At 40.8% G+C, this 25,977-nt stretch overlaps 1 protein-coding gene across 1 annotated transcript in view; it reads left to right on the top strand.

Annotated features, from left to right (window-relative positions):
* Positions 1 to 25,977, top strand: part of CHPT1 (choline phosphotransferase 1) — a 1,155,717-nt gene that overhangs the window by 716,886 nt on the left and 412,854 nt on the right. The window contains exon 5 of the mRNA XM_044087753.1: positions 11,561 to 11,692. Coding sequence (XP_043943688.1) covers positions 11,561 to 11,692 — 132 coding nt within the window. The remainder of the gene's footprint in view (positions 1 to 11,560; positions 11,693 to 25,977) is intronic.

Below are 25,977 nucleotides of genomic sequence, written 5' to 3'. Positions count from 1 at the left end.
ATCTGTCATGAATGTAGGCGAGATAGGATCCCATTACATCCAATGTTTTTTCTTATAAAAGGAGTAATAGCCAATCATCAAGAATCAGGAACAAGCTGGACCAATGAGCTTCTCAAACTGAATCAACCATTTAGCATATCAAGTTGACCAATGAGAGACTATCAGAAACTATTTATTCCAATCATTGGTCATCTTGATATGTCAAATGGTTGATGTTCATCGTGCATACAGCTGCAGTCATAACAGATGGGTTATCCTGCTGTCAGGCGGGTCCTCGGTCGGCCGAATTCCAAAGTCTAGGTCCGGTGTCGGTTGTCGTCGCTTCCTCCCTGATGTCAGTGCGGCAGGGGTATAAAAGAGGCAGCCAATGCCATTTTCTTCAGTCTTTCTTGCCACGCGGTGCCCGAAGCAGAAGCAGTTCGCAAGTGCCGGTCGGCCAGCTCCTGAGATTTACGAAAGTATTTCAGCCGAAGTCTTCTTGAAAGCCAAGTACCCGTTGAAACTTTTCTTGCCTCAGACCGATGTCAGACAAAGTTAATAATTGCATTTCATGTGGGAAGCAAATACCGCATAAGGATTTCCACTCTTACTGTATACCTTGCTTAGGCCCAGACCACGACGTCTCGGCCTGCCATTTTTGTGCTAGATTCAACAAACGCACTATTAAGCGTCGGGCGGAGTTCGCCCTTCACTTTTTTGGCAAAAAAATTAATTATATTATGTCGTCGGATACTCCAACTCCAGTTTTAAGCAAAAAAACGCAAAGCTAAGGACCGACATACGAGGTCTGCACCACCTACTGATACCACGCTAAGGCCTACTACCGGTTCTCCGGTACTCAGCGAGGCACCTACGCAGACCCTTAGTACCGATGACAAGGCATTACCGGTGTCTTCAGTACCCGAGGTCACAGGCTCCTCGGCCCCCATTCCTACTACAGATACCGATGCCACTCCTGGCGGGGAAACTCAGAATTTAGACAGGCCTGCCATTTCTCAAGGGGTCTTCAGGCCTTCCTCCTTCTCTATTAAAGCCTTCACTAAATCTAAAACAGCCATGAAAACCAAAAAACAGGTTCCTCAGACACCCTCTCAAGGCACCATGCCTAAAAAACAGATGCTTAAAATGGCTGAGGATTTGATTACTCTTATCAGGGGTTCTCAACCCCCTCTGACAAAAGGCCCAGATTAGAGGAAGACTACCCTTCCTCAGATCAAGCTTCTATTACCTCAGAACTATCTGAGGACCAGGATTGTGCTTATTCTCCATTCGAAGACTCTGTTGCAGAGGAGTCTATTCCCTAGGTCTCTCCCCCTGAGGACTTCTCTTTTGGGGAAACCCTGCATACATTGAGGGAAGACTTTCACTGGGAAGGCCAAGATTACTCAGATTCCAAGAAAAGGCTCAGGGAATTTCTTCTGCTCCCCCAGGATAGGCCTCTGGCTATCCCTCCTGTTTTAGATATATTGGATCATGTGTACACAGAAGCCAGCCTTAATCCTGATTCTTTGCCTCCAGCTCCTGTTAAACCAGACAGGTATTACCGGGTTCCTGATTCTCACCAGTTCCTATATAAAAGCCATACTGCTGACCCAGAAACTATTTCACAGGGTCCCAAGGGAATTTAGGCCTCTACTGCTAAAAACCCATTACCTTCAGAGAGAGATTCCAGATCTTTAGGAAGGTGGGGGAAAAAGGTGTACACCTCGGCCACTTTAACCATGAGGGCATTAAACTGTCAGTTCCATATGTTAAAGTATCAACAGTTTTTGATATCTCAGCTGAAAAGCAAGATGACACAACCAGAACAACCAGATTTAAAAGAGTTGCAGGATTTGTTGCATGGTGCAGAGCAAGTGGGTAAACATACCTTGCAGTGTGGTTTTGATGCTTTAGAGGCCTCATGTAGAGCTGCTGTTATGGAGTCTGTTATACGTAGGCATGCGTGGCTCAAAGAGTAAACCTTATCAGATCATTTCAAAGCTAAATTATTAGATGCACCTCTTCAAAAAGATGTATTGTTTGGTGTTAAAGCAGAGGAGGTGCTAAAGAAAATGGAGGAAAAAGCGAAATCAATGCAAACAGTGAAAGATTTCCTGCAGGTACAGCCTCCACGTTTCAGCAGAAACTGGCCTTCAAAAAATTGGTCCTTTCCAGCCACGGACAGACCTCAAAGGGGCAGATACAGGCGTCCAAGGGGTAGAGGGCAACCTCAAGGATCTTTCAGAGCCAGACAGTGGCAAGCACCAACCCCAAGAGGTGGAGAAGATAGATCACAGTCTTTTAGAAAACAGACACAATGACTTCCCCCTACACCTGCCAAGCAAACTTTAATGGCAGCACCTTTGGGCAGAAAACTGACATTATATCTCAAAAAATTGGCATATTGTTACAAAAGACAAATGGATTCTGGACATTATAGACAGAGGCTACAGGTTCCACTTTCACACCCTTCCAAAAATGAGAGGCATGCCAAACCTGCCACAAAATCAAAGGGCAGAGGCACAAAAACAAATTTCAGCTCTCATGGACATGAAAGCAATTCAAGAGGTACCTGCAAAAGAACAAGGTCAAGGGTTTTATTCCAGACTATTCCTGGTGCCAAGGAAAGACAAAGATTGGAGACCTATCTTAGACCTATCCATCCTAAACACATATCTACAGGTGCCAAAATTCAAGATGCTCACATTACAGCAGCTTCTTCCCATGCTGGGCAAGGAGTCTTGGCTGGTAACATTGGACCTCAAGGAGGCATACCTGCATGTCCCTATCAGACAAGATTGCAGAAGATACCTCAGATTTCTTGCAGGTTCAACCCATTACCAATTCTCTGCATTGCCCTTTGGCTTATCTACTGCGCCCAGAGTGTTTACGAAATGCCTGGCATCAGTAATCGCCTTCTGCAGACTACAAGGGATACAAATCTACCCATATCTGGATGACTGCCTGATCCAAGCAGACAGCAAGGACATACTACTGCAGCACCTGGCGTGAACTTCCTGGGATACACAGTCAACAAAAAGAAATCAGAACTAATACCCTCTCAACAAATAATTTTCCTGGGTGCCAGCTTGGATACAACCACCCAGATGGCCTACCTCACGCCAGACAAGCAAGGGCAACTGTCTCAATACTAAATGGCAACTTACACCAGGCTAACTGCAAGGAAAGTCCTGCAGGCTCTGGGATTCATGGCATCTTGCATCCTACTAATCCCATGTGCAAAGCTGCATATGAGGAAACTTCAATGGTACCTAAAAAACTTATGGTCTCAACACAGCCACAGCTTGGAAGCAATTATACCACTCATTCCATGCCTTCAAAAGGAATTTATGTGGTGGGCTCAAGCTTGCCAAAGAAACACAGGTCTTCCTTTCTGTGTACCTCAAGCAACTCAAATCATCACAACAGACGCCTCAGACTACGCCTGGGGAGCACACATGACAGATCAGTGCATTCAGGGAAAATGGGCATGAAAAGAGAAGCTCCTTCACATCAACCAAAAGGAAATGCTAGCTGTGCAAAAGGCTATTATGACCTTCAAAGACCTACTGCATCCAGGCCAGCTATTGATAAGGACAGACAACACCACAGTGATGTGGTACATAAACAAACAGGGGGGAACTCATTCTTACCCCCTGTGCAGGCAAGCCATGACCCTATGGAACACAGCACTGGAATTGAAAATTCAACTACAGGCACAATTCCTGCCAGGGAAGGAAAACACACTGGCAGACAACCTAAGCAGAAATATGACAGATCCACACGAATGGTAGTTGCATCTTCAAATTTTCACAAGGATAACTCAGGCATGGGGACAGCCAGACATAGATCTCTTTGCTACCCACAGAAATTGCCAGTTGAAAAAATTTTGTTCAAGGACCTATCATCCACAGGCCTGGAAAGTGGACGCACTTTCCTTCAATTGGGCAACATTGACAGTCTATGCCTTCCCACCTCTTCCTCTGCTGCCCAAAGTTCTATTAAAAGCCAGAGCAGAGAGGCCGAAAATGATTCTCATTGCTCCAGACTGGCCCAGGCAACACTGGTATCCGCTTTTGAAGAGCCTGACACATTCTCCACCATGGATCCTACCTCTAGTCCCTCTTCTGTTGTCCCAGCACAACTACAAAACTCTTCACAGCCACCTCAAAACTCTAAATCTAGCTGCATTCCTTGATTTCACAAAAGTTTCTCCTCTCCAAGGAGGTGCAGGATGTCATCTTGGAGGCCAGAAGACCTTCTACTAGAAAGGCCTACTCCGCCAAATGGAAACGATTTTATGCCTGGAATCAAAAGAAGGGACAGAATCCTTGGGTAATAAATATACCTCAAATTTTACAGTACCTAGCTGAGATGTTAAACAATGGACTTTCCTTCTCCTCCATCAAGATCCACACTTCAGCCATTTCTGCACAATACAACACAGGTCCTCCTTTATTCTCTCTTCCTCTCTTAAGGCAGTTCCTCAGAGGGGCAAAGAATATAAAACCCCCAAGGAAACTACCAGTCCCTGCTTGGGACCTCAACTTCATATTGGAAAAGCTGACCCTTCCTCCCTTCGAGCCAGCATCTTCATCAGAGTTGCAGTACTTGTCATGGAAAACAGCCTTTCTTCTGGCTATCACCTCAGCTCGCAGGGTCTCGGAGCTACAGGCCCTCATGGCTGTGCAACCATTCATCATTTTCCATCAGGACAGAGTTTCCTTACGAACCAACCCTACCTTTATGCCAGAGGTAGTATCCAGTGTAGCTTTGAATCAGACTATCCACTTACCTACCTTTTATCCTAATCCACAAAACAAAGGGGAAAGACTACTACATTCCTTGGACATTCACAGACAACTTTGTTATTATTTGGACAGGACAAAGCCATTCAGGAAATCCGAGCAACTCTTTGTGTCCTATGCTGCAGGTGCTCAAGGAAAGGCTATTTCCAAACAGACAATTTCAAAATGGATAGCCCAATGCATACGCTTTTGTTACTCATTTCATGGAAAAACTGTGCCTGCATGCATCAGATCCCACTCCACCAGAGCCACAGCTACCTCTGCAGCCTTCCTCAGGGGGGTCCCTACCAAGGATATTTTGAAAGCAGCCACCTGGAGTTCAGTGCACACTTTCTCCAAGCACTATCACCTCCCACTATACTCTAAATCTAGAGTGGGCTTTGCCACAGCAGTCCTGCAGGGCATCCTAGCCCCTCCTAGTTCCACTTAGTGCCTACCACCCTTACTTAGCTTTGGGATTCTACCCATCTGTTATGACTGCAGCTGTATGCACGATGAACATAGTACAGTTTTGTACCTACCATAAATGTAGATGTTCGAGTGCTCATACAGCTGCAGTCCAGGTTTCCCTTCCTCCAACCCCTCTTAGGACAGACCTTATGACAAACCCTTTTCGTATAAACTTTTGGGGTATTCTTTTATGGTGTATTTGCTTGCAACTACTGTTTTTGATTTATCAACATTGCACTTTTGCATAACATTATGTTTGCCTTCCTCCTGGGGGCACCTGACATCTGGGGCAAGAAAAACTGAAGAAAATGGCGTTGGCTGCCTCTTTTATACCCCTGCCGCACTGACATCAGGGAGGAAGCGACGACAACCGACACCGGACCTAGACTTTGGAATTCGGCCGACCGAGGACCCGCCTGACGGCAGTATAACCCATCTGTTATGACTGCAGCTGTATGAGCACTCGAACATCTACATTTATGATAGGTACAAAACTGTACTATTCCAGCTTGTTCCACTTCTCCACTCCAAGGAATCAGCATGGGGTCAAGAAGCTGTGGTTCCAGAAGTCTCAGGGTTCTTCCCGAGATGCTCAGGATATGTCTTCTCCCAGGGGCAGAGAGGGATACAACAGGTGCTGCCCTCATGGCAGATTGATTCCGAAGAACCAAGGGTCTCGGGATGCTTTCCTGTACAGACCCTTTTAGCAAACCTGAGGGATTGCCTGACTGCTTGTCTCTGGAGGTAGTCAGGGAGCACCTATCTCTGCACCCGACAGCCTGGCAGTGCATTACAAGTGATCATTGGGTTCTGCAGATCATATCCAGAGATTACTCTATCCCCTTTCTTCCTCCCCATGCTCCACCCAGACACTTCCCTAACATTCTACCTGGTCAACGGAGGAGGCAGCCACAGAAATTGCAAGGCTGTTCGCAAAACAAGTCATCCAGCCCATCTCCCCAGACCAGTCCAGATCAGGCATTTATTCCAGGTTCTTTTTGGTGCCAACGAAAACAAGGGCTTACGACCCATTCTGGATCTTTCAACTCTGAACCTGTCTGTTGCCAAGACAAAGTTTCAGGTGGTCACCCTTCAGTCCATTCTGCCCTTCCTGCAGATGAACAGCTGGATATACTCGGTAGACCTCCAGGATACGTACTACCACATCAGGATGGACAGGCGCTTCTGGAGGTTTCTCTACCTCAGCTGGAAGCCAATCATTTTCAGTACAGTGTACTCCACTTTGGACTCTCCACTGCCCCCTGAGTGTTTACCAAAGTAAAGGTGGTAGTGACAGCTCACCTGCGAATGCAGGGATTTCAGGTCTTCCCCTGCCTGGATGATTGGCTCCTCTCCTCTCCCTCCAGGCATTGGCTAATCCAGACCAGGGATAACTTTCTTCATCTAGCCCCATCCCTGGGTATTACTATGAATCTCACCAAGTCCCATCTGGCACCAGTTCAGGTGTAGGTTTTCATAGGGACACTGTTAGGCACTGTACAAGGCAAAGTTTTTCTGCCTCCAGGCAGACTGTCTTCACTCCACCGTCATGTACAGGACATTTCTTCTAGCCCAATTCCCCACAGCGGGCTTATTTCTTTGGGCATTGGGATCCATGGCAGCCACGATCATCCTTGTCCCAACTGCACGCCTTCACATGAGGGTCCTGCAGTGGACCTTAGCGGTTCAATGGTCTCTGCTCAATCTTCCTCTGTCCCATCCTGTTTGACTGTCTTGTGTTTGCAGGGACTCCCTTTTTGGTGGCTCCAATCCCCAGACTTTCTTCTGGGTTGACCGTTTATTCTTCCCTCTTCCACGACCACGGTGACCATGGACACCTCCGTGCTTGTGGGGGGCAATGCATGGGAAGGATGGTCCAAGGCACATGGCCTGCTCTGGAGACCAATCTGCATATCAGTGTCCTGGAGATGAGGGCAGTTCTTTTGGCATTGCAAGCTCTCCATGCCTCTTTTTTTCCTGAAACTGTTGCCATACAGACGGATAATATGTCAGTGGTCTAGTATATCAACAAACAGGGAACTGGGTCCTATTGCGTTTGCCGTGAGACCATGAGATTGTGGAAGTGGACGATCTCCACTGGCCATTTTTGGTGACAACGTACATTCTGGGGAAGTCCAACATCCTGGCGGACAGGCTCAGTCAATCTATTCTGACGCTTTAAGAATTGTCTCTGAATCCGTCAGTAGCGGAAAAGATCTTTCTAAAATGGGGTTGGCCTTCCTGCGATCTCTTCGCCTCTCCTTCTAATGTGAAGTGCAGCGAGTATTTGTCTGTGATCCCCCCTCCAGGAGATCCCTCAGAGACACTCTAGTCCATGCTTGGCCCTCTGTTCTACTTTATGCGTATCCTTCGCTTCCCCTTCTTCCCAAATTCATTCAGAAAGCTTGACAGCTGGGGAGTTCAGTTATCCTCATTGCCCCATTCTGGCCTCATCAAGTTTGGTTCCCTACTCTGTGGTCTCATATAGTATGTCCTCCCTGAAATCTGGATCTGGTTCCAGATCTGATTTCACACCTGTCAGGGGCTCTTCACCCGGATCTAGTCAGCCTAAAGCTCATGGCGTGGCTACTCCAATTTCCATGATAGCCAGGACTCCTGGGCTCTCTTCTGCAGTTAAGAAGATCTTGATTGTGGCTCACAAGACTTCTACAAGGAAGAGCTACTCTAGCAAATGGCAGTGCTTTTCAATCTAGGCTTCTCAGCATGACTTGGATCCCTTCACAGCTCCAATATCTGGCATTTTGGATTTTTTTGGCAGATACTTTTAATCGTGGAGCTAGCTTCTCTATTGTTAAGGTCCAATTGGTGGAGATTTCTAAGTTCCATGTGGGTGAAAACTCGGCCTCCTTAGATTTGGCTAAACTTTGTAAGGCCTTTCTGAAAGGTACCATTCTCCTTCGGGCTCTGATTAAGGACCCCACGTCCCCTTGGGATCTTACCTTTGTTATGAAGGCTTTGGTTTCCTCCCTTTTTGAGCCAGCTGCCTCAGTAGATTTGCGGTTCTTGTCTTGGAAAATTGTGTTTTGGTGGCAATTACCTCGGCCAAGAGGGTTTATGAACTTCAAGCGCTATCTGTTAAGCCTCTTTACCTAGTTTTCATTAAAGACAGAATATCCTTGCAGAACAGTCCATCTTTCTTGCTGAAGGTGGCTTCAGAAGCTAATATTAACTAGGTCATTAATTTGCCATGCTTTTTTCCAAATTTCCAAAATAAAGGAGAGTACAAACTTCACCTACTAGATGTGCACAGGCAGCTGCGTTTCTGTTTGCATAGAACCAAAAGCTTGCGTAAATCAGATCAGCTTTTTGTCTCTTTTTCCAAACCTGTTTTGGGGAAGTCTGTCTCTAAGGTTACCATTGCTTGTTGGATTTCATAGTGCATTTCTGTGGCCTATCGAACCAAAGGTCTGTCTCCACCAGGACATGTCCGGGCACATTCTACTAGGTCAGTATCCACTTCTGCGGCCTTTTCGTCCAGAGTGCCGCTTGATGATATTTGTTCTGCCACAACCTGGTCCTCATCACATACTTTTATTTCCCATTATAAATGGGATCTTCTTTCCAGGAGCAGGGCATTGTTTGGATCAGCCGTGCTCCAAAATATCCTTAGGACCTCCTAGTTTTTTTTTTGGTAGCTAGGGACTCTGAACCTCAGGTTGGAGATCAAATAAAAACAACTTCAGATAAACAAATTGTGTACTTACCACAACATTCCATCTGAGTTGTTGCTTTTTATTTGTCTTCAACCATCCCTCCCTCCTTCCCCCTGCCTTTTTTGGAATGTGTAGTGGACTGAACTGAAGTAATATGGACCCTCTAGTCCTATCTAACTTTCAGTAGGTGGACTTTTATAGTTTTATACTAGGTTTTATAGGCCTGTTGGTCTCTTAGATTGGTGCTGCTTTCTACAACAAACTCGATCTGAGGGGAGGAGGGAGAGACATTATGGGTAGGGGAGGAGTTTGGACTTTGGATCCGATGCTGGAGTATATGGCCAAGTCGGATCCGTGTCCCTTGGGTTGAAGAGAAATGAAATGCAACAACTCAGATGGAATGTTATGGTAAGTACATAATCTATTTTTTAGAAGTGTAGATTATACACAGTAGAATATTCCTTATCATTTTGTCTTCAAATTATATCATGTCATATATTTGTTTTCAGTATTTTCTTAATATTTTAAAAGGGACTCTTAACTTTTCTTAATGTTGTTAGTTATTATCCATCTGTTTTAAATAATAGTATTTCCCTTTATGAAATGAATAACAGTAAAAAGCAGGCAAGGCATTCTGTGAGGTTACATGGGAAAATTGTATAGGTAAGCAATAACCCACTGCTACTAGTGGGTAATGCTGGATTTACTTATGATTGGTGTGGTTTGATCACAAAGACAAAGCCCAAGTGATCAAACAAAGACAACCGTAGGTAAATCCAGCATTACCAACACCCAGTTCTGGGTTATTGCTATTATGCAGTTACATTATTTAAGAAAGAAATTGCTTACCTTTATTAAGTAATGTCTTTGTAGAATGGCAGTGTAGTGTTCCTCCACATTATTTCCTTGTTCTTTCATGTTTTCTGATGTACTACGCATGAGTATGGGATGTAGCTTCCCACGCTTGCACAGTACATCAGTGCTGTTGAAAACAAGCAACTAGAGAAAGGAAGATTTTTTTTTTTTTGTTAACTATCAAATCCAGATATTTTAGAAATACAAGAAGGGGGGGCAGGAATACAAGGGAAACCAAGTACATTTCTTTAGTTTTGCAAAACATACCTGGTTTTCATTGTATTTGGTCTGCCCTCCATACATACATACCTCTCAACATCTTAGCTCAATAAATGTGGACAAAGCTTTAAATAACTGGGGACAAATGTGATTGTAAATTTTGTTCTTTAAACTTAGGAAGCTGATAGATAACAAGATATGTGTTAGTGTCACTGTCTGAAGGATATGAAGTCTGAAACTTAAATACTTGTCATTATTTAATGACTTCATGCCTCAGTGAGTTGTTGGAAAACCATACATTTTATGAGGCGACCAAAATAAGAGGTAAAAATCTGGACATTCTGTGAAAATCTTGACTGTTGAAATGTATGCCTCTGCAGCATACAAGAACAGAAGAAAATCTGACCGCTCAGTGGTATTTTAGTAACCAGATTTTTTTTTTATTCTTGTATGCTCTATTTACAACAGGCACACTGGTTGTTCTGCCCAATCAGCATGCTCATTTTTGAATAGTAATGCGTTATCATTGTATAATTCACTGTAATATGTGATGGTCTGAACATGTCCACATAAAGTAGTATATGCCCAAAATAAAAGTATTTAATCTTTCTTCCTGTATTGGTAATTTCTCCTGATTTCCATTCAGAAGAATTTTTTCTGAAACTTTTTAGCAGAGTGTAATGGGAAGACAGCATATTTCAATGCTGTATTTTATTGAAATTGAAATGCTTTCTGAATCTCGTTTGTGTCATGGATGTCTTTGTGTGATCTTTTGTAATGAAACAGTTACATAGAGCAGTAAGTTAATTGGCATCTTATAACACATTTCTGTTCTTTTCCTTCGCTGCTAATGGGAAAAACTTTTGATACTGCACATTTGGTTGCTTCAGAGGTAAATAATCTTCCTGTATATAATATGGTTTAATATGATTTAACATACAGCAGTGAAATTAGACACTTCTTAACATTGTCAGTCATATTGTGTTTTTACTGTAATATGTCTACTCAATTTCTCTAAGTGTAAAACTTTAGACTGTGTGTTTTGTTGTGATTGTTATTTATAAAATTAGAGCTTCATCGTGCCTTTGTCATGAGACAACATTTAAGCACTCTCGTTGCAGTGTTAATGGCTGTCATGTCATTTTTAGTTCAGCACTGATGTACTTTGCATGGCTAACATTTCATATGCAGAATAAGTTATGTTTAGCATTTAGTCTAATGTTGATTTTCTGATCTGCTATGTCAGAAATGTTGATCAAGACTGTAATAAATTCTTATTTACTGTAATTTAAAGGTATACAATAAAAAGATAAACATGCTGTCAGTTCATGGACAGAAATCTCTGTTAATTTATTTACAAATAATTTATTTATTTATTTACAAGTAAAATTATCAGAGGATCAGAAAATTCCTTCCATGAGCTGTCAGAGTTTTACTAACCATAGTCAAGTGTGCGACATTTTCTTTTATATCGTTTAAAATTACACTGACTTCACTGACATCATTGAAGAATGCTTTCAATAAAAACATTGGTAAAAACTCTTTTTAAATATGTTTATTCATTTTCTAAAGCTCCCGTACTTAGGATTGACCATGAAAGCTTTCCCAGTCATTGGAATCATTGGTGGAGCTGTACTTTCCCTTTCCAGCTACTTCCATGTCATCTTTACCGGCGGAATTGGTAAAAATGGGTCAACAATAGCAGTAAGTATCTGAGTTCAGAAAATAAAGTGAATTTCATAATCTACAGCAGTTCTAGTCACCTTACTTTTTGTATGTCAGATTAGGTGGTATACATAGAATTTTCATTTTGTTTTGCTTTGCTTACATTACTGTTTATCTATATTCCTAGTCTGCAGAGCAATATATAGGCAAATGCATGTTACTAATATAAGAAAAACTATGTTAATAATTGCATATTCCACTTTTTCCAGAAGTACTGGTTGTTGCACAAGCCATATAAACAAAATTCAATATGGAGCATGTTGTTATTATCTGATGTATGCAAACAGTGGTGTGAGCTATGATGCAACAGTTCTCATGGTCTGCATGTATATGTACTATGTACAGCTCACAGTATGACTGCATACTGTTTAAAAGATTATCTGTAGCTTTGCTACAGACATGATAGTGAGAAAATGAATTTTGCTTGGGATCTGATTGATGTTGTCATGCCTGTAGTTGAATGTAGTCAAAGGTGGCTATTTAAGTATTCCTTTCAGGATTTTTAGGTACAAATAATTAATTATCTGATTTATGCTACACCATTTAGGTTGCTATAGAAAATGTCGGTGTCAGAAGTACACGCTTGGCTATGTATATAAACTGTATAACAATTCAGTTTTCAGATGTTCTTGAACCTGCAGATGCATTAGTTCTCCCTTGGACTGCAGGAGATGGAGAGAGAGAGAGAGAGAGAGAACATACAGAACAGAATGTACAGCCATAAGAAAATCAGTTTCACAACCCTTAGTTAAATGAGTTGAAAAGATTTACTTTACTTGACATGGCATCTAGACTTGATATGTGTTTCCAGAAATAAAACAGTCTCGATTTTAAACTTTGATTGCATATTGTTCATGATTAATATCATTACACTGTTAAAGAAAGAGGTGAAAGTAAATTGTCTCAGTTTTATATAGCAAGATTAACCAAGTAGCTTTGTCTTATCATTGCAAATTCATTCAGATTATCATTTTGTGTAGTGGGAAATGGCAACATGGAGCTTATGCCTTCGGCCTTGTGCCTGCAGCAGAGTGATGTGCAAGTTACAGCGTGATCTAGCTATTAGTCACAGCTCCCTGGAGATGGAGAGCTATGAAGGCATATACATATACAGGGTTTATGCATAGTTACTCTGACAAAGCACGTGTATAGTATGCACACATTCTACGAAGATCATTTTGTCTTAATCATTCTGTTCAACATTTTTTTCTGTTCATACAGTTCTAATTTTTATCTTTAGAAAACATGTCTGATTCTACTTCCAGGTGCTGGTAGGGGCTACTTTATGCACTGGAGTAGCTCTCCCTCAAGAAGTAGAAACAGCCCTCTCTTGAGAAATATGTAGACCTGAATTAACTCAGTTAATCAGCCTTGAATGTCAACACGAGAACATGGACAAAGATTATCTGCACATCTTGATTTCTCAGAAATGCCGGTTGTTACAAGTAACCATTTTGTTAAGTTGCAGTAACCTCAGAGTTGTTGAATTTAACTGAAAGAGGTTATTTCTGCCCCCAACAGTGATTAATTTTTGTAAGTTATTTTTTCCCCTAAATCAGGGGTGGGCAAACTTTTTGATTTGTGGGCCACATTGAGTTCTAACATTTGACAAAGGGGCCGGAACAGGAGCAGATAGATGGCATGCTTTGAAAACATCACCTCATTGGGGGAAAAATACACATCTTGGGATATGGAGAAAACATGTGCTTTAATTTCCAATGAAAATGAAGAAAAGCATTACAATAAAATCTATGACTTCGAAATGAGTCTTTAAACACTGAAAATCAAATAAATGACCATTTTATTTTAAAGAACTGAAAGTTCTGTTATCCTTCAGGATATCACCATCACTCTCCTCCTGACTGTCTTTTTTTTCAAAAACAGTAGGAGATGCAGATGTACTTGTCCTGTTCCTTTTATTCAATTTGTTTCCCCGGTGCCAAAAGTCAACAACGACCAGTGCAAGGATGAAACAGTTGCAGCAAGTCAGTCTGTGAAGCGTTATATTTGATCTGCGCGCACTGTTTATTTTAACAACGTGCGTATCACGGAGACACACACATTTTAATGGGAGCAGTGTTGTTGGTCTCCTTTTTTAGCCAGCGCATCAAATCTGGAGTTAGTATTGTTGTAGCGATTCTCAGGATGGATCTGAGGTGTAGGTCTGTTAACTTGGATCTGTGGCTGGCTTTGTTGATGTTCATGTCCGCTCATCTTCATAGAGGGGCGGCGGGTCAAAGGGTAAAGTGCAAACGTGGAGTAATAGGCCTACACTTCACTTCAACAAAGCCAATATATATAGAGTGCGCCATCTAGTGAGGAAACATCAGAATTGCAGGGGAAATAAAACATTAACAAGGTTAATTTATTAAATTTTTTCAAGTTTGGCGGGCCGAATCAAAACGTTTAACGGGCCGCATGTGGCCCCCGGGCCGTAGTTTGCCCATGCCTGCCCTAAATGAACCAACCTTCCCACCAGTGTGATGAGAGCCCTTCAGGTTCTTTATTCCCCAACAAAGGCAAGGCTTGGGTGATAGGGAGTGCAATAGTTTGCCTGTCCTGTGGATTGCTCTTTCCCAGACCCTTACACAAACGCCAAATGAAATGGCCCACTGCTGTGCAGAGTGGGCATACTTGGCTCCTCACTGATAGCAGTGCACCTGCATTCCTTCAGGTGTCACCAGTTCAGTGTGCCAAGCTGCCTCCCACCCCTAGGATGGGAAAACTGGACCCACCTAGTCCCACCATTACCCATACCAGTACTGTAACATCCAACTTCTGGAGTGCAGTCAGAGCTTTTTTCCTTCTGTGCCATGGGTCCTGGAACTATAGCATGTTAGTTTGAAGATTGTTTTATGTATTTATTTGGTTGGTTGGGCAGGCCGCGGTGGTGCAGCAGTTAGCATTGTCGCCTCACAGCAAGAGGTTCTCCCATTCGATTTTCAGCTGGAGCACCTTCTGTATGGAGTCTGCATGTCCTCACCATGTTCTAGTGACGTTTAAAGACATGCATGAATGGGTGTGCCTTCCTTGAAGGTTGGGTGCCGGGCCGGCAACTCGGCATCGTAAAAAATCCACTGCCAATCATTAGCGGACCGGAGTTCTGCTGTGGCGACCCCTAACCGGGAAAAGCCGAAAGACATGACTATTTATTGATTAACCATTTAAAACCCACTATGCACAAATTCCTGTTTTTGTTGGTGACCTGGGATCAGTGACCTTTGTGTAGGTATTTACTCATTCTCACAAGAGGCAAGTGGATACCAAGGGACTAAAACACAGGACTGCATCATGGAACGTCTTAGTAACTCAACATTAACCCCCAAGATATTTCCTGTTCTTGGCTGGTCATTTAGGTGAGGCCCTCTCAAAACTAAGCCATCGAACAGTGTGTTGTATAAAACTCAAATAGTACATAATCCCGTTTGATCGACAGAACTGCAGTAGTTGCCTTGCTTTTTATGCACTGTTTGGCTAACCTCAAGAGTATTCCTGTTAACAGATGACCATAGCCTCAAAATGTGGGCGCAGAGACAAAGCTCCCAGCATAAGTACATCATTATCAGTAGCTGGGCCATGCTAATGTCCTTGCCTTATTTAGCATTAATCTGCCTCAAGAGATTATACCTGTGGCAGCATTCTCCTCTTATTTTAAAAACAAAGGGCAAGGAAGAGGTACTTGGTGCTGTAGCTCTGCATCTGATGATTACATTAGTGTTTTCTGAGAATGTAAATCGAGTAGAATATTATAGGAGAGAAACGGAGAGAGAGAGAGAAAACATTCAGTACACCATGTACAGCCATAAGAAAATTGGTTTCAACTTAGTTAAATCAGTTTTTGGCTACATAGTGTATATAACAAGACAACAAGTTTTGCGTCCCTCTCTCTTTCTCTGACAGCAGATTGGCTATGCAAATCCTGAGAGCCATCAGCTGTCACAAGAAGTGAGTATTCAGGCTTTTTGCTTCCACAAAGGGCCGAAAAGTACCTGAAGCCAGAATCATCTAGCAGGAGTAAGTTCATAGCCAATTACAAGACCATATAAAAAACAAATCCAACAACTACTGAATCAAAGAGGTTGAAATGCACCTCAACTACACACAGTCTTAGGGATGGTGGGTAGGTGCTGCCACTTAGGCAGTGAGGAATTCGGACATCTACTATTACAGGATAGTAGGACTTGTGCAGCTATACTATGTTCATCATCCCCACTTCCTCAGTAAAGTTTTGTGTAGATTCCAAAAACTTACCCTACCTGGGAGGTGGAATGATAGGGCTGCAGGAGCCCCTGCAGAATGGACTTAGCAAAGCATGCTCCTGACCTGGAAAAGGAATCCAGTTTGCAGTGCTTTCTGAAGGTATGAACAGAGGACCAGGTTGCTGCCAGTAGAATGTTTCCAGAGTCCATCCCTTTCTAACATGCCACTGAAGAGGGATAAGGCCCTAGTCATATAAACCTAGACCTTGCCTGGAAGTGATTTACTGTGCTGGTAGTAACAAAAAAATTAAGGAAGACATCCATCTTTGCTTAAACAGGATAACCTTCCTAGTTCCCAAGTAGGAAACAAACAGCCGTTCAACACTCATAAAGGGCTTTGTTCTGTCAAGGTAGTACCTGAGCTGCCTGTGCACATTCAAGGTATGTAGAATCTTTTCTCCCTTGCTTTTTGGATCAGAATAGAACACTAGGAGAGTGCTAGCTTGATCCAAGGTGAATTCAGAAACAAGTTTAGGCATGAATCATATCACAACCCTGTCCTTATGAAAAATCTGATAGTGTTGGTCTACCATGAGAGCTTGCAGTTCGGGGACTTGTCTTGCAGATATCAGAACAATGAGTAAAACAGTCATCCAAGTAATGAACCATAAATCAGCTTGAGAGGTAGTTTCTAAAGGAGGTAAGGTCAATTTTTCAAGAACAAAGATGAGATCCCAGGGAGGAGGAATTTGCTTTTGCAGGAGTCTAACATGCAATCATCCTCCCATGAACTGTTTGATCACAAAGAGAGAAGAAAGAGAGGGATCCATGGGCATACGAGCTGCGATGGCTGTAAGATGCACTTTGATAGAAGCATATGACAAACCATCTCAAGTAGCTCACACAGATATTTCAAAACCAGAGGGGTTGAAACCCTTTCAGGGACCTCTGTTATTGGCTAGGCATCACATGGGAAACCTCTTTCACATGTAAACATAAGATTTTCTAGTTGCAGGTTTTATTGCCTCCTTAAATACCTGCTGTACATCCTCATAGAAGAAGTGCATAAAAGGTATCAAAATACAATCATCCAGGCTGTCAGTTGCAATTGCTCAAAGCTGGGGTGTACAATTTGTCCCTGTTGCTGTGTGAGCAGATCCAGGTGTTTGTTGGCAAGCTTACAGATTTTGGCAGTTGATGATATTCATTGCTGCTCTCATTAAACGAAGAGTTCCAATAAAATAATAATTGTGTTTCCATTTGTACAGTACATAAGAGAGTGGGCCTCCTATGTACTAAAAATACAGGTCAGAAACACATGCATGATGAACTTTGCCTTTTGATATCATAGAGATGAGTAAAGCATAAGGAGAAAAAGACAGGACAAGTCTGGGCCGTGAAACTTTGCTTGGTATACCTTAATCCAATCTACTACAGTGACATACCAGGAATGACAAGAAGAAAGAGGGGGAGACACCCCTTGGTAGCATTTGAAAATGGAGAGCAATGTCCCATTTATTCTTTAAGAAGCATGCAAAATTGTTACCAAAATAATGTCTCTTTCACAGGCTAAACTAATGCAAATTGATCCTAATACAATATTGTTGGAATAAAATAGACACCTGTCAACCAGCACACAGTAAAGTTTTGCCTACATGTTTAGTTACAAGTCAGTTGCTTACATGTTTAGTTACAAGTCAGAACTGTAACCAGTCCTTAGTCTTAACAGCATAATTTCATTGCATTGTGTTCTTATCCAACTAACCACATACGTCATGTGCTGTCTCAAATTCCCCTACTGATTCATTTTTCACCACCCATTCTGGAAGCGCATTTCATGAGTCAGAAATCTGCTCAGTGAAAAAAAATATTTTTGCAAACGTAGCGAAAAATATATATCTGAAATCTGCTTGCTATGCTCTGTCCTGCTTCCTGTGTTTGTATTTAAATTGATTCTTCCACAGTCCTATACCTGATCTTATACACCCACATTATATCCCATTTGTCTGTTCTATTCTTTACAAAGCCCTAGGTTTTTAAGTTTGTGTTAATTTTCCTTTCCCTGCTTACCAGATATCTTTCTTGTCAGTTTCCTTGGAATTTCCTCTTTTAATTGGATGTCCTTCTGTAAACGGGCTCTGAAATTTTAGATCGTATTCAGGTATGGCCTCAATAATGAATAGTGTATGTGTAGCAACAGTTTCCTAATTCTTGAATCAATGGTTCTAAACCACGTCTTAGCATTCCATTTGTTCAGCTGTCACTCTTTCATATCACTCCCAATGATGAAGTTTATGTGCAGTTTGCATCCCTAATGCTTTTCACCTTATTTCATCAGGATTATTATGATGCATGTGTAACTTTTTATTTTTCATTTAATTAAACGTCAGCTGCCAATTCCCCACCTGTATCCTCTTTCCAAATCCTTCTGTAGATTATTTTGCCATCTTCTGTTTAAGCAGCAGTCTTTGTATCATCTGTAGTAAGGCCGGTCTTAATTTTATATCAAGTGATATTTGTAAGATGTAACTGTTTAAAATTTTCGGGACTCTAATCGCTGAATCCTGAAATGTGGAGACCATATGGATGAAAATCCAGACTTAGACATACTAACTCTGAGATTGACATTTTTGGAATATTCTCTTTTCTCCAAGGTATGGTCATTACAGAGTTATATATAAGTTTAAGGGTGTGGGGGGCTTGCCACCCCACATCTAGGGGTTCCAGATTTCAACAAGGAGCGATATAAAATATATACAGAAGAGCAGAGGACATAGGATTGACACCTTAGATATCTACCAGTAACTTCTCTTGTAATGGACTTTTCACCATAGCCCCTTAAGCAATATTTAGACCATCATCTTAATCTTATATCTACCCTCCATCTTTTCCATTTTTTCTAACAGTGCCTTCAGTCATACCAAATCAAAGGCCTTATTAAAGTTGAGATTAACAACAACCATAGATACCCCTCTGTTTAATATTTTTTCAGATCTGTCATAAAGTTGAATTAGATTTGTCTGACAAGTTCTTTTTTCAGTGACATTATTTTGATTGCCATACTACTGCTTTTTTTACAACAAAACATCACTGTAGCTCATAAATTTCTGCCCATAACACACACTGATGTGGTGTCAAAATAATTGGTCTGTAATTATTTGTGTCTTTGTTAGTACTCCTGTATGAAGCAGTGGCAGATCCAGAAATCTGCAAAGGGGGGGGGGGGGCGCAGTCTGGATAGCTGACTACCGAGGAGGAAGTGGGAAAGTGGGACACTAGGTTTGGTGGTTATGAAAAGATGACTTTAAGAATCTCTGACGTGTGTAAAGACATCACCTTACATTCAGCTGTACGTGATTCTGCTGTGGATATAGTAGTAGAAATAGGCAGACAAGGGGTCATCCAATAGCTGTTATACTGAATATCTGTTAACGTCAAACAGAATATTTGTACAAGATCAGGTCATAACTTTAGCACAGCAGTCATATCCAAAGCGGTCAGCAACAAAAAGAGTGTAGCTTGTACAGAGCATCCCAGAGGAACAGAGAATGTCCATCAGTGCCACCTGTAACATGTGTATGATTTTTAGACCCAAAAGTGAGATGAATGGCTTGGGTGTGAGTTAATCAATGATCCAGAAGCTAATTCACATTTGAATGGTGGGCATACATGCCACTGTAATAGCCACTAATGGTGACTGGAGGTGTATAGAACATGAAAGCTATCAACAAGAAGCGTGTGTGTGTGTGTGTGAGACTTGAGCTTCAAATATACAGTGTATGCTTGAATCAACATAGCACAGGCTCACACACTGGCACTCAGTTTGTGATTGTGACCTGACATCCCTGCTCAAGGATTTGCTGAGGCCTGAATAATTGTGCTGGAAAGGTAATCTGTAAGGGTGTGGTGGGGTGGGTAGTAATCCAGTAAGGAAGGCAAAAGAAAAGTGTAAACGTGTAAACAGAAGAATCTTGGGTCTGACAGACTTGTAGTCAGTTGATCCAGAATAAAACAAAATACTGTACTAGAAGAAGTCATCACAAAGACAAATATGTTAAGGGGAAAGGGTCTCTGATCAACAGTGACTTAACCCTGATGGTTACTAAACAGCTGGACTGTAAAGACAAGTAAATATCCCTGGAGGCAACATACATTTTATATGCTCTTTAAGAAAGTTATTCCATATCAAAGCATTTGCAATCAAAAGTAGGGGGTTATGTTTGCAGTGTTAGTTTCTCTTGAGATAGCAGCATATTTAGCTGGAAGAGGAGAAGATGTACCCAATAATACACATTCTCAGTCAGCCTCCTCCTCATTATTTGGGAGGACTAAAAAGAAGAAAGTGTCAAATTTTTAAGTGTGCAGTATTACTCAGCATTTAAAGCTGTTTCTGTTCTTCTGCAGAGTTAGTGGAGGGCTTCTTACTAGAATATGAAGTAGAAGTAAGGTATTAAGACAAAGCTTTTAAATGCCTCAAGTCTAATGTCTTTATTATATCTAAGACAATTCTCACAGCATTCAATTTAATAATGTAGCCACAGCAAAACAAGCACTTTTATATTAACTCTGAGACAAGACAATCACTTCTGATTATGTCTAAATGTAGTTGCATTTTTTATAAAATTATAACTCTGCAAATGGTACTCCACTGAAATAATAGTGCAGGATAAACAGTGTTAGCCACTATGCACTTATTTTCCTCAGGGATAAACTGAGGGAACATTAGTAAGTCAGACACAGAGAAAAACAGGAGAGAGTAATGAACAAATGTGTATGTTTACATGGGAGTCTTAACACCTTCAGCATTGCCACCTTTAAGGACATGGGTCCTCACAGGGAAGAGACACTACTAGTAAATTTCACCCTTCTTGTGGGTTAAAAAGGTGGTTAAATCCAGAATTAAGGTGTGTAAACAAGTGTTATGATTTACTATTACAGTGACCCTGTAAGTTAAAATTTTCACATGCAGTATTACGAAGAATATGTTTACAAAGTACAGTACATTAATGCTCACATTCAGTAGAAACAGAAAAGGATGGAACACAAATGCAATCTATTACATCAGAGTGCTTGAAGTTTGACAGAGAAAAAACTGTACACAGTGCACATTAAGCATTAATGGAGGGTAATCACCCCTCTCCTGAAAAACAATGAGATGCTGCATTATACATTTCACATTTTCTGACTTTGAAATAGGGAAAATTAATTATTCTGAACAAAACATTCTACATGTAAATTTACTGTGTGGTAAAAAGCTTTCATTTTATTCTCCCCTTTGATCTTTCTTATCTAATAAATAAAACTCGCATTAAAATTATGTAAAACCAATAAGGTGGAAAAATATTAGATTTTGATAACCATCTTAAATATAGACTGGGTTTCCTACAGTGTATGTGCAGCAATGAAAATCTGTTATTTCAGTAGGTTTTGTTGACTTCTTTAAATTAAGACACTGCAAGTCCAACTTCACATTTAGTGTAAACAAACATGAAGAATGTTACCCCAGTCAGTTTCCCTCACACTGTAGTTACTCACTGTTGTTCCATCATTTGTAATATTTCAAATTAAATGACCTCATCATCTATACAGGAGTAAAGACTACAGAATACCTGGCTGCCACAAAATACATTTATTTTGGCCACTCAATCATGGGATGGAATTCTGAGCCACAATGATATGTACCACATGATGCACCAAATTTAATGAAGCAGCAAGCAATGGATTTGAATAGTGTGCTCCTTTAAGGAAACTGCATAAATAAAGGTGCAACATCAGGTTACCTGCATGTTGAACTAAACAAATTTTGGTAAGCATAAAAAGGATGGCATAAATATAAAGAATACATATATAATATACAGCCTTGACAAAACAGTATATTAAAACACTGATTAGAGTCATAAACTAACCTGCAAACATGCCCTCCAATAAAATTAATTCCAATCATGTTTGTGCATTAAAATAAATCATTAGATATCTTGCCTATTAGAACTATTTCTCTGTGTGCAATTTACTACATTAACATTTTCAGGTTCATTTTTGCTACTTGTCACAGCACTATTCAAAATATTTCCTGCTTATGAGGAAGCAACCATGGTTAACACATATACTATAATCAATCATAACCAGTTATTCACTTGAGAGTGAAACACAGCTAGGTAACAAGGATAACTCTGGAAACACAAGACTACCCTCACACAAGACCAAGTTTTTTTTTTTAAAGTGTTTTTATCATAATGAACAATTAACTATATTTGCATTTTTGAGCCAAACGGCAAAAGTCTACACTAAGGAGCACTGCTTTACAAGAATCTTAACATTTCTTCGCTTCTCAAGACGACACAGTTGATTCCTAGACTATAAATGAAAATTCAGAATACGATACAGTTGATATATGTAAGATAAATAAATCGCAGCATATTAACATTAACAGTAGTTCAACAACCATTCAAATTGTGCAGGTAAAGAAATGTATAACAAAGCTAGATCCATGTGTATCATATTCTTGCAGTGGATAACAAAGCTTTAAATGAAACCACTGAAATAGCCAATGGTTTGCTCAGGTATGTCATTATTAATAATAAAGAAAATGCTATCTCAAAAAATAATGTGAGCAGACTTCAGTAAATGAAATACATACATACATAAAGGTACAAAAGTAAACGTTCTTACAAAAAAAATTGCATATAAATTCTTAGTAAAGGAGACTTGCTGGAGATAACTATTTATTTTCCAGACTTTATTTTAATCTTTAACCAGGTGAAGCATATCCTTGCAGTCTGATAACAAAGATGGTCACAGTGAGATGCTAAGCTATCTCTCTTTCCATCTTCGTATGCCATGTGTAATTGAACACTCTGAGGGTGCATCTTGCATCAGAGAAAATTTGTATGACATCTTCTTACCTCTTACTAATGCATGTGACTAAATTAAAGGTCAGCAACCGCCTACGGAAGAGCAGAATTAAGATATCGCTTTTAATTATTAGCACAGGGCACTGCCTCTTGTATGTGATTAGCTGGGCATCACACACACACACACACAAAGAATTTCCAACGGCAAAAGTCTACACTAAGGAGCACTGCTTTACAAGAATCTTATAACATTTCTTTGCTTCTCAAGAGGACACAGTCATCTCTTCATTTGCAATAATATTCCAGCCAGAGGACATGCAGTGCTGGGAAGCAAAGAAATATAACTTTGTTTTTTACAGGTTTGTAAACTCAGGTTGTGCAGCACAACCTCTGTTTACAAACCTGTAAAAAAACGAAACAAAAAAAAAAACAGTTATATTTCTTCAGTTCCGAGGATGTGTACAAAGTTAGTGGGTCCTGACTCCTGTGACATCGGTATCAAATGTGGCGTATTGCAGAAAACCGCACAATAAGGCCACTGTGAGGTAAAAAATGGGTATTACGCACTAAGTTAAAGCAAGGAGTAACGAGTAGCCCAAACTGGAGGGAATTTGAGTTACAGTAAAAACAAATAGCATCCCGATTAAAACATGATATAAAACATATACTGAAAGAAATGAAAAAAAAAAACAATATGCGCTTAAACTGTTTTTTTTTATATCCAGAAATAGGAAAATGCAAAATGAATAACAATTAGAAGAGTGAATGGCATATTTTCAGTGCTTAAGGGGAGAACTAAAATCACTGTCCACAGTCAGAATACAGAGAACAGCCCATACTATGCCAGGAGAGAAGTACTGCTTCTTTGGTGCATTGAATTGATAATTCAATAAAATAAAAGACTTAGGAAATTACCTCAATGCAGATCACTCCCTTACACTTGAAGACCCGTTTCAGAGTAATTTTTGGTATTTTTATTTTAGATTGCCGTCTGGCAAAAGGATTTTACTTAGCGATACTTGACAGGTCTCTTACCAAGGCGCCTATATTACAACCGAGAGATGCAGTTGGAGGATCGTTATAAAAAAATACCATCTGACTACAACCTCCAATCGCATCTCCGAGTATTAGGCGTGTTTGGTGATAGGATTCTTAGGGAAGATGCACCAGAGTTTAAAAAAAAAAAAAAAAAAAGTTTATAAAGGGGCCGGCGCGCACCCCTGCGCCATTGCCTAAATCCGCCACTGTGAAGGAGTGCCACATTTGTCATTACCAATATCAGACACCTCTGCTATGACCAAGGATCTTTTTAGAGACCTCTGCTAGAGATTTTCCAGAGTGTCAGGGTAAAAATAATAATTATATTGGACCAAATAACATAACAGGCACAGGCTGCATTCTCATCAGTGCCAAGTATGCACTCTCCAAGCTTCTACTTAAACTATTCAACCTCAGCCTATCCAGAGGATTTGTGTGTGATGTCTGAAGAACAGCAACTATGACTCCCTTACACAAGCGCAGCCCCACTACAGATCCAGGTATAAATATAGGCCCATCAAACTCACCAGCCTTATATGCAAAGCCCTGGAAAGTATTGTAGCAGAACTCATTTACTTAGACATAGACAACTTAACTGATCTAAATCCCACTCACTTTAATTTTGTGAAGGGCTTTTTGAAAGAGTTACAAAGACTATGTACAGTGGTCACTACATGCATGCTAATTATCTTGATAGGGCACAGGCTTTTGACATTGTCCGCAATCCTACGATTATTGAAAAATTATGCAAAATTAATGTAAACCCCTGTATTGCCCACTGGATTGCAGTTTGGTTATCCAGCAAATCCCAAGCATGGAAAATTACGGGTACCCTCTTAAAATGTAAAATTTTAATTAATTGGGTACCACAAGGATTAGTGCTAGGCTATCTCATTTTTAGTATTTATTTTCCATGCATCCAAGCCAAGATTCCAGAAGTGTGCTTGACCAAGTTTACAAATAACTACAAGCTGGTCATTGTTACCCCACTCATCCATTAATACTCCACTGCTCCAAAAAGAGGAAGAATATCCACATTCCTGGTGCACTGAAAATTTTTTCAAGCTAAATGCAAAAAAGTGCAGCATAGCAGAGTTCAGCAAAAAAGCTGCTCCCACCTAGTATGTTATAAGTGGTATTTATCTTCAAAAAGATACAATCATGAGAGACCTGAGTACTTATCTCGACAACTGTCTGTCATTTGATTATAATGCTTCCACCATAGTCATTAAATCCTTTTATCTGGCCCACTTAATCTCTAAGTGAATATCTTCAAGACCTAAAGAAGTCATTACCACTATACTGTTTCCCTATCAGATTTATCAGTGAATACAGTGCCCATTTTGGTATATACAAATCCAAACATATTGCTCAACTGGAAAGGCTCCAGTGATTTCTGACCAAATAAAATTAAAAATCTTAAATCCTTTTAACTTTCCTGAAATATTAGTACAACTTTCCTTATACTCAGTGACCTACCACCTGCTCTACAGTGACCTGTATCTCACTTTTCAAGCAAAAGGTTCATCAGTTGTTAATAGCCTTGCAGTCCAAGGGACCATTGAAGAGCCTTGCCCCCAAGCACTGCCTGGTTAAGTATTGACCAGTTGGACTTTCCTGGTAAACCAATACTAATACATGACTTCCAAGGTGGCTACACACTGATCAACAGTTTAATTTCTGCTCCCCCGGTGTGAAAAGAGTAACTGAGAAAAAGTGAGTGCCATTGAAACTGTTATTTGGGTAAAATTCAGATACTTGCTAATAAGTACACTCTCTGGATGCCAGCAAATAAGAAATTTGTGGAACCTAAAAGAAAGCCAACCAGAAAATATGAAGAGAAAACACTTCTGTAAAGGACCCTGCAGCTATTCAAAAAAAAAAAAACAGTTCAAGCTTCAGGTTTCTTTCAAGAGGTGGATAATGAGAAGTTATGTACCTACTATAACGTTCCATGTTAGTTGTCTTCTTCTCGCCTTCTTTCTTGCTGGATGGGGTTCGGAGCCGACCCTCGGCTCTGACTCAGCCTATACTAAAGCTCGAGAGCTATTTATACCGGCTCGAGGCTACCCTATGTTCCACAGTGCTAGGTGCTAACTACCCAGATCTCGTTTGATAGCTGAAACCATAGCAGTTCTGCTCTCCAACAAAAGGAGGAGAGGAAACCTCACTCGAA

This window comes from Protopterus annectens, chromosome 11.part0 (genome assembly GCF_019279795.1).
Source record: "Protopterus annectens isolate FY-2018-M chromosome 11.part0, PAN1.0, whole genome shotgun sequence".
In the NCBI taxonomy this organism is placed as follows: domain Eukaryota; kingdom Metazoa; phylum Chordata; order Ceratodontiformes; family Protopteridae; genus Protopterus; species Protopterus annectens.
This window is presented reverse-complemented; position numbering and strand designations above follow the sequence as displayed.